Genomic DNA, 14,348 nt, shown 5'->3' with positions numbered 1-14,348 from the left:
GAAACCTTTTTTGAAGAACTTGCCTATGAAAACTTCTTACCTAATATAGTGCTCTAGGGCAATTATTACCGGATGTGAAAAACCAAAGAGTCATTGGCCTTGCCGTCAACTCCGGTACATGTCCTACTGCCGCTGTTAGGTGGAGCGCCTATTCACGTCAGGCGGGGTGTTTACTCTCAGACAGCCCGTGTTCTCACTGGGGCTGTCAAGACCCTTTCATTTTCGAAATGTAGGTAGTAACATATTTATACTTTAAAGACAGTTCAAGATGGCAGTAGGATCTAGTAAGTAGTATGTGACTAATTACAGATAACAGATGTAAAACACAAAAGGAGGGGAAAATCATTGTAAGCCGAAGTGGGCTGGAAAGATTAGAGAAGGTAAGATGAGGTCGATTTTGAAGAATAGATCAGAATCGGATAAAGAAAAAAGGGAGAAAGTGTGTACACCTAGTGGAAGGAATAATGTGCCTAGAAGCATCTTCGAGGTGGAGAGGGTCATCTGGGGAAACTGGAAGTGGGTGTCCTTGGATGTGGTCGTCATGTGAGAGAGTTGAATGTGACGAGGCTGGGGAGATCGGTTTGGAACAAGCAATAGAGAACCTTGAACTACGGATATGGAGGATGTATTTTATCATGTCTCATGCACTTAGGCTTGGAACCTAAGGTGGAAATGAGCAACCTTTTAGGAAAAGCGGTCCCTCAAAAGTGACATGCAGAACACTGCATTGAAGAAAACAGTAGGCAGGGTGATGACTTCCACGATTTCATAGTATCTACGTGTGAGCTGGTAACGGCAGGAATCAGTAATGTGGTGGTGAGAATGGGAATTAAGGAATGGCTGCAAATGTATCATAAATGAAGACCTCACCTTGCTTAATAGCTGGCTGGGTAAAGAGGTGGAGCCGTGAGCCTGCTGTATGCATGGAGGAGAAGTGAGGGAAGGAAAGGGACAGAGCAGGTACCAGAGGCAAGTATAAAGTACAGCGGATTAATCCTCCCCCCAGATGTGTCCATGCTTAAGGGATGAGCTGCGGATTTGTTTATGAATGTCTTTAGATTATTTTGAGATCATCCACTGAGAAGAGTATCATACCTGTTTTACTAAATCTGACACATAAGTTAAGGGAACTAGATATAACTTGCTTTTGAGCACTTTTCCTTCAACAGCCCTCTTCCTGGAGTAACCCTAATCTTTCTCGCAAGATGTAATGGGACCTAGACCAAGAAAGGTTTTCCAGTGAGTGAATGTAGGAAGCTGATAAGAGAAGTATTCTTTTGGGCTTGGTAGCATAACTTCCATTCCACTAAAACATATATCTCTCTGAAGTCTCCTTTCTCTCCTGTCAGCCATTGACATTTGAAAGATTTATTGATCAGCTTAAAGTTACAGAACTTCTGAGGGCAGTGATGCGGGCGTGCGAGCTGAATTACACGTGTGCAGCTGCTGCTGGTGCTCGCTCCTTCTCCTTCGGGGAGCCGTCGCGACTCATGATTAGGGAAGAAAAGATTTTACGTGACTGTTGCTAACGTTAAAAAAGACGTGTGTGCATTATCTTTGCAAACAACATCTCTAACTTTCAATAACTGATATTACTAATTGAGTGCCTCTGGAAAGTCCTTACTAAACCATCTAGTTTAGCTCTCTAGTAAACAGGAATGGGGGGGAAAACTATAACAGGAACCATAACAGTTTCTTTAACCCTCTTGTGAGAGTTGTTTTGACCTTATGAAGAAGGTATTATTATTTCCCATGGTACAGATGAACGAACTGAGTCTTAGAGAATCGTACCACTAGAAAGTGGAAAAAAAAAAAAAACCCTGTCTAAGATGCTGACCTCGGTACAGCTCATCTCATGCCCATGTTTTCGAGTTCTATATCATGCTGCCGCATGGGGAAGAACCGCTTGCTGTGTGTGGAAAAACACACACCATATTGTCTCCCTTCTGGGTTCCTACTGCCCTTCGTGTGCATTTATAATGCCCTTTGTCTCAACACAATCACACAGCTAAGGTCAAAGTATGTGTGGCCTGTGACGATTTTCATTAGTGTGAATTATATTTTCAAAGAATTTGGTCTGATCTTCCTTGAAGATTCATTGTGAAATTGTGAGGTGGAAAAATTCTCATTTTACAGCGGGACAGTATGAGTTGAAAACATTTCCTGTCTCACCCCAAAAAATAATAATTCAGAAATCTGACTTCATAATCCAAGTCCCTTTTAGTGTATTTGCTCATACTGGTTAGTATTCAAAAGAATAACACGTTGATTTTTCTGATTTACTATTACACCTTGGTCTCTCTTTTATTTTTTAACTTTCCAAACTGAATTACTCTTTACCTCATACAAAGTAAATCAGTGAACTGGCTGCAGTGTTTTCCCCGATGGGATTTCAGGCTTATGTTGAGGTCCTGGGAAAATTCTGGCTCCATTGTTACTGACGTAGGAGGCTTTACAGTTAGTTAGTTATCAGAAGACACCTGGGCCCTGGCTGGCATAGTTCAGTGGATTGAGCGCGGGCTGCGAACCAAAGTGTCTCAGGTTCGATTCCCAGTCAGGGTGCATGCCTGGGTTGCAGGCCATGATCCCCAGCAACCGCACATTGATGTTTCTCTCTCTCTCTCTATCTCCCTCCCTTCCCTCTCTAAAAATAAATAAATAAAATCTTTTAAAAAAAGACACCTGGGGTGGGAGAAAAAATGGGTTTATGTGATTCTATATTGCTAAGTACAGAATACTGCTGCTATCTTTTCTTTTCTGCTCCTTAGACTAAGAGTCATCATTTCATGCACTAATCTTTTAAACACCCATTCAGTGGGATTTGGGCCAGAACTTTGCCAAGGGGTCACATCTGCCAACCTGACAGTTGCACCTTTACAAAAGAAATAGCATGAATTTATTCAGCATCAACTGCATTTCACACTGTATTACCATTAGTGCACTATAATGACTATATAAATTCCATCCAGATTCTTCATTTAATTAACTAGCATTCTTTGGGCAAAAACCAAAGTGCTGTTTTTATGGAGGAATAAAAGCTGCATGAAGTGAGTGCGAAGGAGACAGGTCATCAAATTACTTATTCCTCGCTGCAGCCATGGAGGACTCTGCCCCTCCTCTTTCTCTTCGGTGACAGTATATTTTTGTTTTCTAGCTCGATCGAATGGGAAATGGAGAATGATGTAGCCACCTTGAACGTTTCTGAGTAGCTGGTAATGGCCACATCCTAAGCCCATGTAGGACTGGGCAATGATGATATTGTCATCTACGAGTGGGTTTTTTTAGCACTTATTGTAGTTGGAAAGGTAGCATGGCGTAGTAGCCAAGAACATGAACTTTGTAACTAGACTGACTGGTTCAGAGGCTAGCTCAGCCACTGGCTAAGTGTGTGATTCTGAGCAAGTCACTTAACCTTTCTGTGCTTCAGCTTTCCGTCCCTTAAATGAAGATAATGATGGACGTACCCCACACACAAGCATGCAGGTTAGTGGAGATGATCCGTGTAAAACACTTAGCAAGCTGCCAGCACACTGCGCCATTCCCTCCTGTACGCACAGCAACGGACCGACGTGAAGTCGATTCAGTTGCAACACGGTGACTTCTGACCACCTCTGCTGAACTAAATGCAACCAGTGTGGCTACATTAAGTGTCCTTTTATTTCCCTGGTTATTTCTTTTTATAAGTACCTTTTTATTATAGGACCATTACTTTACAAAATAAGAAAATAAACTTCTGTGAATTAAGGGTATAGTAGGTGGTTGGGTGGCCATGTCTTCCCATCCTGCACCCTGCTGCCAGATTTAGCTTTCTGAAGCTCTGTGCTCTCCTCTCTGCTCAGAAGGTGTCCAGACTTCCCCAGATAGAGTACAAAATAAGTATCTAGAAATCAGTTGCATTTTTATACACCAATAATAAACTATCAAAAAGGGAAACTAAGAAAACAGTCCTATCTACAATTGCATCAGAAAAAAACCTAGTGATAAATAACCAAGAATTTAAAAGATCTATAATCAACCTGGCTGGCATAGCTCAGTGGATTGAGCGCAGGCTGGGAACCAAAGTGTCCCAGGTTCGATTCCCAGCCAGGGTACATTCCTGGGTTGCAGGCCATGGCCCCCAGCAACCGCACATTGATGTCTCGCTCTCTCTCTCTCTGCCTCCCTCCCTTCCCTCTCTAAAAATAAATAAATAAAATCATAAAAAATAAAAGAAAACACCAGAATATCTGCTTTTAAAAAAAAGATCTATAATCAGAATTATAAGACTTTGAAGAAAGAAATTGAAGAAGATACAAATAAGTGGAAATATATACTGTGTTCATGGATAGAAAGAATTAACATCATTAAAATGTCCATACTACCCAAAGCAATCTATAGATTTGATGTAATTTCTATTAAGATACTAATGGCATATTTCACAAAACTAGAGCAAATATTTCAAAAATGTATATGGAACCAAAAAGACCCTGAACAGCCACAGCAAAGAGAAGGAAGAACAAAGTTCAAGGAATCATGCTACCTGATATCAAACTATACTATGAGACCATAGTAATCAATACAGCATGGTACTGGCATTAATAAAAAAAATAGACATATAGATCAATGGAACAGAATAGAGAGCCCAGAAATAACCCCATGCTTTTATGGTCAATTAATATTTGACAAAGGTAACAAGAACATAATAGAGAAGTAAAAATAGCCTATTCAATAAATAGTGTTGGGGTAATTGTACAGATACTTGAAAAAATAAAACTAGATCATGTTCTTACATCATACACAAGAATAAACTCAAAATGGATTAAAGACTTAAATGTTGGACTCAAAACCGTACAAATTTTACAAAATAGCGTAAGCAGCAAAATCTCTAACATTTCTCATAGCAGTATTTTTTCTGATATATCACCTCAGACCAGGGAAACAAAAGAAACAAAAAAACAAAGGGGACTACATCAAACTAAAAAGTTTTTGCGGAGCAAAGGAAACCATCAACACTGAATGGGAGGACATATTTTCCAATGATACATTTGATAAGGGGTTAATATCCCAAATTTATAAAGAGCTTATACAACTCTACACCAAAAAACCCCAAACAATCCAATTATAAAATGGACAAAGGACCTGAGTAGACACTTCTTCAAAGAGAACATACAGACGGCCGATAGACATGCGAAAAGATGCTCAGCATCACTAGTCATCAGAGAAACTAAATGACAACCACAGTATCGCTTCACCTCCATCAGAATGGCTATCATCAAGAAATCAACAAAAGCAAGTGCGAATGAGGATGTGGAGAAAGGGGAACCCTTTGGCACTGCTGGTGGTGGGAATGCGGACCATTGCAGCCAGCAGTGTGCATTTGCCTCAGAAAACTAAAAATGGAACTGCCTTATGACCCAGTGATTTTACTTCTGGGAATTTATCCAAAGAAACCCAACACACTAATTTGAAAGAATATATACACCCCTATGTTCATTGCAGCATTATTTAAAATAGCCAAGATTTGGTACATTTACGCAATGAATACTACTCGGCCTTAAAAAAGAAGGAAATCTTATGTTTTGCGACAGCATGGATGGACCTGAAGAGTATTATGCTAAGGGAAATAAGCCAGTCAGAGAAAGACAAATGCCATGTGATTTCACATGTGTGTGGAATCTAATGAAGAAAATAAACTAACAGACAAAAAAGGAACAGACTCATAGGTACAGAGAACAGAATGACAGTTGTCAGAGGGCAGAGGGTTTGGGGGGTTGGGTGAAAAATGTGGAAGAATTAAGGGAAAAAACCCACAACTCATAAGCACAGACAACAGTGTGATGATTACCAGAGAGAAAGGGGGTGGGTGGAGGTAGAAGAGGGTAATGGAATAAATGTTCACGGAAGGAGACTTGACTAGGGTAGTGGACATTCAACACAGTACATGGATGCTGTATTATAGAGTTGTATACCTGAGACATACAACTTTATTAACCAATATTGGCCCAATAAATTCAGTAAAATGTTTTTAAAAGGTGTTTTTTTTTTTTTTTTTTTCCCGTCATGCCATTTCCACCAAAGCCTAGCCCTGTCTCTCCCTCTCCTTAAACTTTTTTATTCATTGCTCCCCTGCAGGAAGCATCGACTTCGGTCAAAACTGATCTCCAGTGCCCTTTCACAAATGCACCACATTTCTTCTTCTCTGCTTTTGTTCGCATTCTTTGCTTTGTCTAACGTGCTCTGCCCTCTTCCGCCACTTCTCTAAGTCTTACCTAATGCTCTAAGCTGAGCCAAAAAAGGGAAGGTGAAAGATACCTTTGTATTTTTTATGGTACAGCATGTTCGTCTGGATACAGTATCTGCTAAGTAAAGGTTGTTAATGATGATGTGCTATTCTGTTCCACTTTCAGACTACACGTGGAATCTAACCACTTAACACTATGTCACCACTGTCACCCTTAATCCAAGCCACAATTATGTTTTTCTTTGTTCCCTTCCCTTTCTCCCGGCTACACCTTTGCACACCCCCTGCAGTCTACTCTCAACACAGCAGCAAAAGATACCCACTTAAAATTGAAGTAGATTGTATCACTTTTCTGCTCAAAACACTCCACTCTCTTCCCATCTCACCCAGAGTCAAACCAAAGTCCTTACAATGGCCTACAAAGCCCCTTAAGATTGGCCACTGCACCCCAGCCCTACCCTCGCCCTCCCTGCAGTTACGACTCTGCCCCCATGCCCTGCTGCCCCCGTCCTGCCCATTACTCTCCACATCACCACACTGGCTTCCTTGCTGTTCCCCGAAGATGCGAGGCACAGTCCTGCCTCCGGGCCTTTGCATGAACTGTTCCCTCCGCCCAGAAAGGTCCCCCTTGGAAAACCTTCATGGCTCCATCCTTCCTGCAGGTCTCTGGTCCAATGTCTTCTCAATGAGATCTTCATTGATGATCTCTAATTTACTATCTCTCCAAACTGGAGAGTCTATTCTGGGGGCAGACGGGAGGACTTTTGTTTATTTTGTTTAGTGCTGTTCCCTCAGTACCTAAAACAGAACTTGATGCAAAGTAAGTTTTGAAAAAATAGTCTTGAATGTATGAATGAAAATTTGATCCTTAAAAATATGTCCATATTCCCAAACCTCCCCTCACTTCAACCATATTTAGGCTCAAAAAATCAAGTATCCTATAATAGCTTTGAGAATATTAAAATAGCCATAGTTGAGTATTAGCCATGGCAATTGGAGCAGAAAGTTCCACTGCAAAGAGATTCTGCATCAAGAAAACAAAAGAACTGGTTTACAGCACAGTAACTGCCATGTTAAATTATGTCAGTGTCCTGGGGGACCGTCGTCCACCCAGCACCAGGGCATATTTAGAGAGAGCAAATGGTTGGCCACCCCATCCTCTTCCTCACGTGGAGAATGTAGCTAAAATAAACAGGGTTGATTTATATTTCGTTTGTTTGTTTGTACTTAACATCTGGTGACAGAGTAAAATGGTGAACCGAGCATTGAACTTGAGTCGGACAGACCTGGGTTTAAATTCTGGCATTACTCTCTGACCTTGGATTCTGTAACCACCTTGAGCCTCTGGTTATGTATAAAATTACTTTTAAATAAGTCCGTTCTCTTGGTGTTGTTATAAAAGTTAAATGAGAAAAGACACATGAATCACCTGAGACGTAACACATGTTTAATAAATGTCTTGTGAGCATTGCATCCTGTAGGAATAGCTATATATCTCGCTACTGAATTCTACTTTTTGGCTTAAATTGAAAAAGAGAAGTAGCAGTGAGACTGATGTCTGGGAGTGAGCTCTGGCTCCGGGGCACGGACCTGGAGAAGCCGCACAGCACTGTAGACCTCTCAGAAGTAATGAGGAAGCTTCCAGAGCCTTCCTAGACTCTGCACCTCCCCACCTGCTTGAGTTTTGTGGAAGCCTACTCTTTTTATCTTTTGAACCAATTCTTATTATCTTCCGTTTCCAGTTCTCTTCCACTTCCCTTATTTTCAAAATGTTATGCTAGGGGTGTGAAGTTGGAGATTCCATACTGAAACTCATCTTAAAAACCAACAAAGGAAAGAAAAGTAAGATCAGGCAGCTGCGCTCTATAATAAATGACATGCATGTTCATTTTCAATTGAGATGGGAGGAACAAGTACATACTAAGTGTTGGAGTTATAACATCTTGAGGGAGGAAATATTTTGTTTAAACCACTGAACTATTTTTACATGGGTTTTTTTTCCCCCCCGTTGGCACCGATTTTGAAATCTTCAGGAAGCCAAAGCTGTCATTGAAGAAACCAGAGCGCTGCGAAGCCGGATTCATCTCGCCGAGGCCGCGCAGAGGCAGGCGCGCGGGATGGAAATGGATTACGAAGAAGTGATCCGCCTGCTGGAGGCCGAGATCACGGAGCTGAAGGCCCAGCTTGCTGATTATTCTGACCAAAATAAAGTGAGCAAAACAGTCCCCTCTCCTAGTTACCATGGTTTCCTTGCCGTTGTCATGTATCCTGTTTTCATTTTCTTTTCATCTGCGCTTCTAAACTAGGTCAGTGTTTTTTCTTCTATTATTCAATGGCAGGAGGGTGTGTAGCGAGGGGGGCCGTGGGGACGCTGCTGCTGAGAGCCTCCCCGCGCTCCCACGGCCTTGGGAGGGAGAAGCTGGTGCCCCGCGTGTGCTTGGGTCGCTGGTCAACATGATACAGCTCAGGCGGGAAATCCTGGAATTCTTTAGCATTTAATTGATTTCATTGTTTTTCTCTTTTGTTTCTGCACTTGCTAATTTGTCTTATGGGGATGGGAGGGGGAGAGTCTAGGGATGGGTTTTGCCTTTTGATTAAGGCACTCAAGGAAGTGTGAAAGTTAAATAATTTTGCCGTAGGCCCAAGATAATTAATAGGAAGAAACTGAGTTTGAATGGAACAGGCTCAAATTTCAGTAGCAAAACCCTGAATGGTGTTTAGAAGGCAATGTGAATCTTTTTACGGGCATGTTTATGTGATTTTTTTTTCTAGAGTACATACTATATTCATTGAATGGTGTTCAGACACTGTAAAAGACACACACATTTACTCCACAGAGGCAAGATAGACAATTAAATGAATGGAAATAGATATTTTATAACTTGGTAGGGTTCATTTATAAACATAATAACCGTTTATATATCTAATGCAATCACCTTTGAAGAGAACATAAAGTGACTTTGAATTATTTACATCTATTTATTTAAAGATAAATGAGTTAAATACTTTAAATATACCAATGAAACTGGTTTCAGACAAGCAACATACAAAAGAAAATCTGACATTTCCTCAGGTTAACTCTTAAGCGTCACTGACACGTTCCTCGCATCCGTCAGTTTGAACCAGTTCCACGAGGAGTCGGACGTTCCGTCGGTCACCCTGGGATGACACCGCGAGGCCCACCGGGAAACATACTGCTTGAGAAAGCTGCAGAACTTAAATATTACATAGATTGTTTTTACCTTTGTCTCAATATTTACATTCTAAAAATGGAGATAGGTGCTTATTTTATGTGGGTAACTTTAACATGATTCTTTAAAAAATTTTGGGAATGATCAAAATATTAAAAGTACTTTTTGGAAGGAAAAATAGTCTTAAAAAATACAGCGCTTACGGAGTTCAGATGAATTTATTTAAATTTGTTTTTAAAGGCATAGGTTATTTGAAATTCTGTCTTCCAGCTCCTAGTTGAGGACACTTGTTCTAAGTTGTCTGGTAGTAAAATTAGTTCAATTCTTTTTAGCATAGTGAGGTTTTATGCCATTTCTCTTAACAATACCCTTCACTAAGCCATTAACCTATCTCAGAAAACAATCTTTTTTTTTTTTAAAGAAGTGGTTTTAGGCATGGGCATCTCAACGTTTACAAGCCCAGCACCAGTGGAGAGAGCATGCACAAAGAGTGTGTTGGCTTCGTGGCCCTGTGACCTTTTGTGTTTTTAGACTCAGTTTATAAATTCCACCAAGAAATTATAGCCTTCTCACTGAAAATGCATTAAGCATATAGATTAATTTGGGAATAATGTACATATTTATTACTGAGTCTTGATTTATAAACACCACGGAGTCACAGAAGGGTGGATTGCATTGTTAGATGAACTGAGTTGTTAGTGTGCAGAGTAACAGTACAATTAGGTGATGGTGGTTTTACCATCATGGCCGAAGTCTGCAAATGTTCCAAGTTGGCTTGAAAAGAATGCTGCCGTCATTTCATTAAGTTGTTTTACTTCAGATCGCTAGATCAGAGTCATTAATTGTGCGGTTCAGTTGCTCTCTAGTCATTCATTTGCCAGGGCAGTGTGTTAAAATCACACACACGGGGGCTTGTGATTAATGTTCTTTATGTATTTTGGAGTAATGCTTTTAGCTGCTTACAAGGTTGGAATTACGTTATCATCCTGTTATGAAAATGTTGTAATTCTTCATTCTATTAATATTCTTTTCCCCTGAATGCTTGTTTTTGATTGATGTTAAAATAGCTACACTGGCTTGCTTTTGATTTGTGTTTACCTATGTATTTTTTACATCCTTTTACTTTCAACTTGTCAATGTCCCTGTATTGTAATTGTGTCTATATGGTAAATAACGTGTAGCAGAATTCCTCCCTCCCCATTTTCATATTTACCTTTAAGGATAAAGATAGTTTCAATTACATTCTTTTATCTGCTAATGCACTTGGCTTCATTTCTACCCTCTTAATTTGTACACTTTGTTTGTCTCGTGTTTTCTTCTTGTTTTTTTTTTTCTTGCTGCCTTCTTCTCTTCTTCTCCTTCTCCTCCTCCTCCCCACTGTCGTCCCCCTCCTTCCTCTCCTTCCCACACATCCTCTCCTCTCTCTCTTTCTCCTCCACGTCCTCCCCCTCCTTTTTGAATTGGTTCAGATTCCTCCTATGTTCTCCCACTCCCATTCCACTTAGTTCCCTCTTCCGGTTCCCCAGTTATATACTCTTTTTCTAATTTTTAATGATTATCTTAGAAGTTTAACATTCTTTTATAACTTAAATTATAAAACAAATCACTACCTTTTCCCCTTCTTCTAAAAGTACTTTAGAATACAAATTCAATCATTTCTTCCTCCTCAATTTCTATTTTTGTCACTATTTTAGTTCTTTCTTAATTTTTAACACCGTAAACGGGACACTGTTACAGTTTATTTTGTGCGGTGAACCTTTGTTTAGCTAGACCACCGCGCTTCCCATTTGCTATGTTTCACATTCTTTCTTGCTTCTCAGACCTTCTTTCTAGAATTATTTTCTTTCTTTCTGAGTGCTGCTCTTAGAAATGTATTCAGTGAGGATCTATTGGTAATGAACTGTCCCCATTTTTCTTTCTCTGAAGACATCTTTGTTGAACTCTTGTTTTTGAGATGTATTTTTGCTACCTTTAGAATTGTGGCATTAACATTTAATTTTTTTCAGTGTTTTTAGTCCATGGTTGCAGTAGTCATCAATCTGTCATTTATTTGTGATCTAGTGTTTCTTTTTGGATGATTTTAAGATCTCTTTATTCTCAGTGTTCAGCAGTTTGACTATGAAGAGTCACGTGCTAACTTAATTATTTACATTCATTGAGCTTCCTGACATCTTTCCTGGGGAAAAATGTCTTTTGCAGTTTTTTTTAAACCATAGCAGTTATCTTTAGCTATTTTTCTTTTACTTTTTCTGGTCTTTCCTGTGTAATTCAAAGATTGGACATATGAAAGATCTTCTAATTTTTTTCTCCTTACCTCATCTCTTAGATTTTCCATTTTGTCTTTCTGCTTCATTATAAGATTCTCTACCTCTGTCTTTCAGTTTACTCATTCTCTTTTCAACTATATCTAATTGGATAGTAAGCAAGCTTATAAATGGAGTTTCTAATTTAATTATAATTGTATTTTTTTTAAGATTCATTTTTTCCTGTCATTGGGCCTGTTTTGATAGTTTCTTATCCCTTTCATTATGCTTTCAATTCCTTCTGAATTTTTGAAATATATTAAATATTGCCGTGCATTCTGTATCTGATCACTCCAGTGTCTGTTATTTTTACAGGACTGACCCTGTAATTTATTTCCTTCAGTGGACTTTCATTTACGGTAGCTAATTTGCTGAGGCCATATCTTTTTGATACAATATATGTGAGAATTATTATTTGAGTTTAGAAAATATCCCTCCATGGAAACTTTGTGTTTTCTTCAATCATCCTGGGACCAATGTACACTAAATTTTCAGCTTACGAATTTACAGATTACACAGTAGTATAAATTCTGGCTTTAAATCTATTTGAGTGGAGGCTTGTGGTTAGCGCTTACTCAGCGGATACCGTTCTTAATCTGCTCACCAGAGCCAAAGTCAAAACTTTGTGCACTTTATCAGTTTGTTTCTTTCTAGTTCACCCTTTAAAGTTCTCCCATTTGCCACTTGTGCCTGATGAAACCGTAAACTGTAGGCCACCCGTGCTCAGCACGCACCCTCAAAGCCCATAACGCTGCAGTGAGCTTACTCCAGCGTGCACTCCGCGGTGCTCTTGCTTGTCCCAGTGGAATTCCGGCACTGCCCGCGGAGTGAATCCCTTCCTTCCCTGCCAGCTCGGCTTCCCACTGCATTGTGTTGTTTTCAATATGTGTGTACATCTTCAGCACTTTTGGTTGTGCCACACTGGTATGGTAGGGGTTTTTGTCAGTATGTGGTAAGCCACGTTGCCAAAAAAACAAACAAAAAAAAAATCCACTGAAACTAATTTAAATGTAATTTATTGTAGGAATCAATAAAGTTATATGAAGCTTATCTCATAAAATTTGCAGCACCCCTGTGCAGTTTAACTGTTAAATGGGCCATTATTTTTAAGTGCTGCCCCCAAACCAGAAGGTATACATAATAAAGAGAAAATAAATGATATGGCAATGTTGGATACCAGTCAACAAAAACTGAAAGTAGGAGCCATTCATATTAACTAGAAGAAGTGTGTAAGGCGATCTTTTTGCTGCCTCTGTCCAGGAAAACGTTCAGGAGTTAAGAAAGAGAATCACAGTCCTCGACTGCCAATTGCGAAAATCGGAAATGGCTCGAAAATCTTTTGAGGCATCCACTGAAAAGCTCCTTCATTTTGTAGAGGTAAATTTTCCTACTATATTACTTTACGTCCATTTTTAAGCAGTGTACAAGCAATTAACATATAAATAAATGTCAGTGTTTGGTGGGCTCAAAACAGCGATAATAACTTACAGTCAGATGAAAAATTGCCCAGATAATGAAAAGCCTAGCTAACATATACATCTTTAAGAGAAATAATTGAGACAGGTAACATGATCCCAAATATATGCTACACTTTAGTGAATAATTTTTTAATAAAACTCTTGATTCTCTATAGACATTATTTGATAAATATTTACCAGTTACAAAGAAAAGTTTCTATGGTTGTTATATTTATGAGTAGAATTGCATGTTAATAAATTGATTCCCCCACCAATAACAGAAACACCTTGTAATCAGTTAAGGGGGTAGCATGAAGGAGAAGGTTATAAATATTAATTAAGCAAGAAAAGACATGTTAAAAGACTATCAAACTTAGAAATCTCCTTCACTATTTTGTTTGTTGCTAGGCTATTCAAGAAGTATTTTCTGATAATCCTGCTCCTTTAACAACCCTAAGGTAAGAATATTTGAATACTTTCTACAGAGTATGCCCACTGATTATAGTTTCAGCTGGTGTTTGGGACTAAGATAGTCTTTGGGACTACCTTAATCCCAAATACTCTTAGTTTTAAGATGCTACATAACTACTACTCAATACCTTTAATGTCTTGTGGAAATAGATACAAGGACATATTGTTTTTGACCTCATCTCTGTGAAAGAAATTTCCTTGAGGTGTTTAGCAAATCATTGTAACCTAGTACTGTAAGGTTGAAGTAGGACTCACCTATCTTGTCTTTATCAGTAATTCTATAAAGATGAGGTGAACTCAAAGTTCCTTAAGCATTCTGTGTATGAGTAAAAGTTACTATACTAGTCACAGGCTTAGCACTAAAGGTAAGTGTCAAGCTAGCATATTAGTTGTTGTGGCAAACAGTGGTTTATAAAACATGCCCAGGCAATCAATTTCTTGCATTTTCAGCATTCAATAGACATAAATTAAAAATAAACTTGGAGACTACACCTTAATTTTGTTATTATTCACAGTTTGCTTCTGATTTAAAGTTTCCTAGTAGGCATTACAATCACACTAATAACATTCATTGATTTCAAACTGCAAGATATGGTCGTTTTGATGTATGATACAAAAGAACAATTTCTGTTTGTACATTTTCAAAGCAGTTTTTTCCTCATAACAGCTGACATTAGCATTCCACTTCTAGCAATGTATACTTGCA

The 14,348-nt window shown here is 39.1% G+C and overlaps 1 protein-coding gene across 2 annotated transcripts in view; it reads left to right on the top strand.

Moving 5' to 3' along the window:
• The window catches only part of STXBP4 (syntaxin binding protein 4), a 135,638-nt gene that overhangs the window by 65,209 nt on the left and 56,081 nt on the right, over positions 1–14,348 (top strand). For both annotated transcript variants that reach the window (XM_036033714.1, XM_036033713.1), the window contains 3 exons: positions 8,254–8,430; positions 12,975–13,091; positions 13,580–13,629. In XM_036033714.1, the coding sequence (XP_035889607.1) occupies positions 8,254–8,430; positions 12,975–13,091; positions 13,580–13,629 (344 nt within the window). The remainder of the gene's footprint in view (positions 1–8,253; positions 8,431–12,974; positions 13,092–13,579; positions 13,630–14,348) is intronic.

The sequence above is a fragment of the Phyllostomus discolor genome, chromosome 8 (genome assembly GCF_004126475.2).
Source record: "Phyllostomus discolor isolate MPI-MPIP mPhyDis1 chromosome 8, mPhyDis1.pri.v3, whole genome shotgun sequence".
Classification (NCBI taxonomy): domain Eukaryota; kingdom Metazoa; phylum Chordata; class Mammalia; order Chiroptera; family Phyllostomidae; genus Phyllostomus; species Phyllostomus discolor.
Note: the sequence above shows the minus strand (reverse complement) of the source record. Positions and strands in the feature narration are given on the sequence as shown.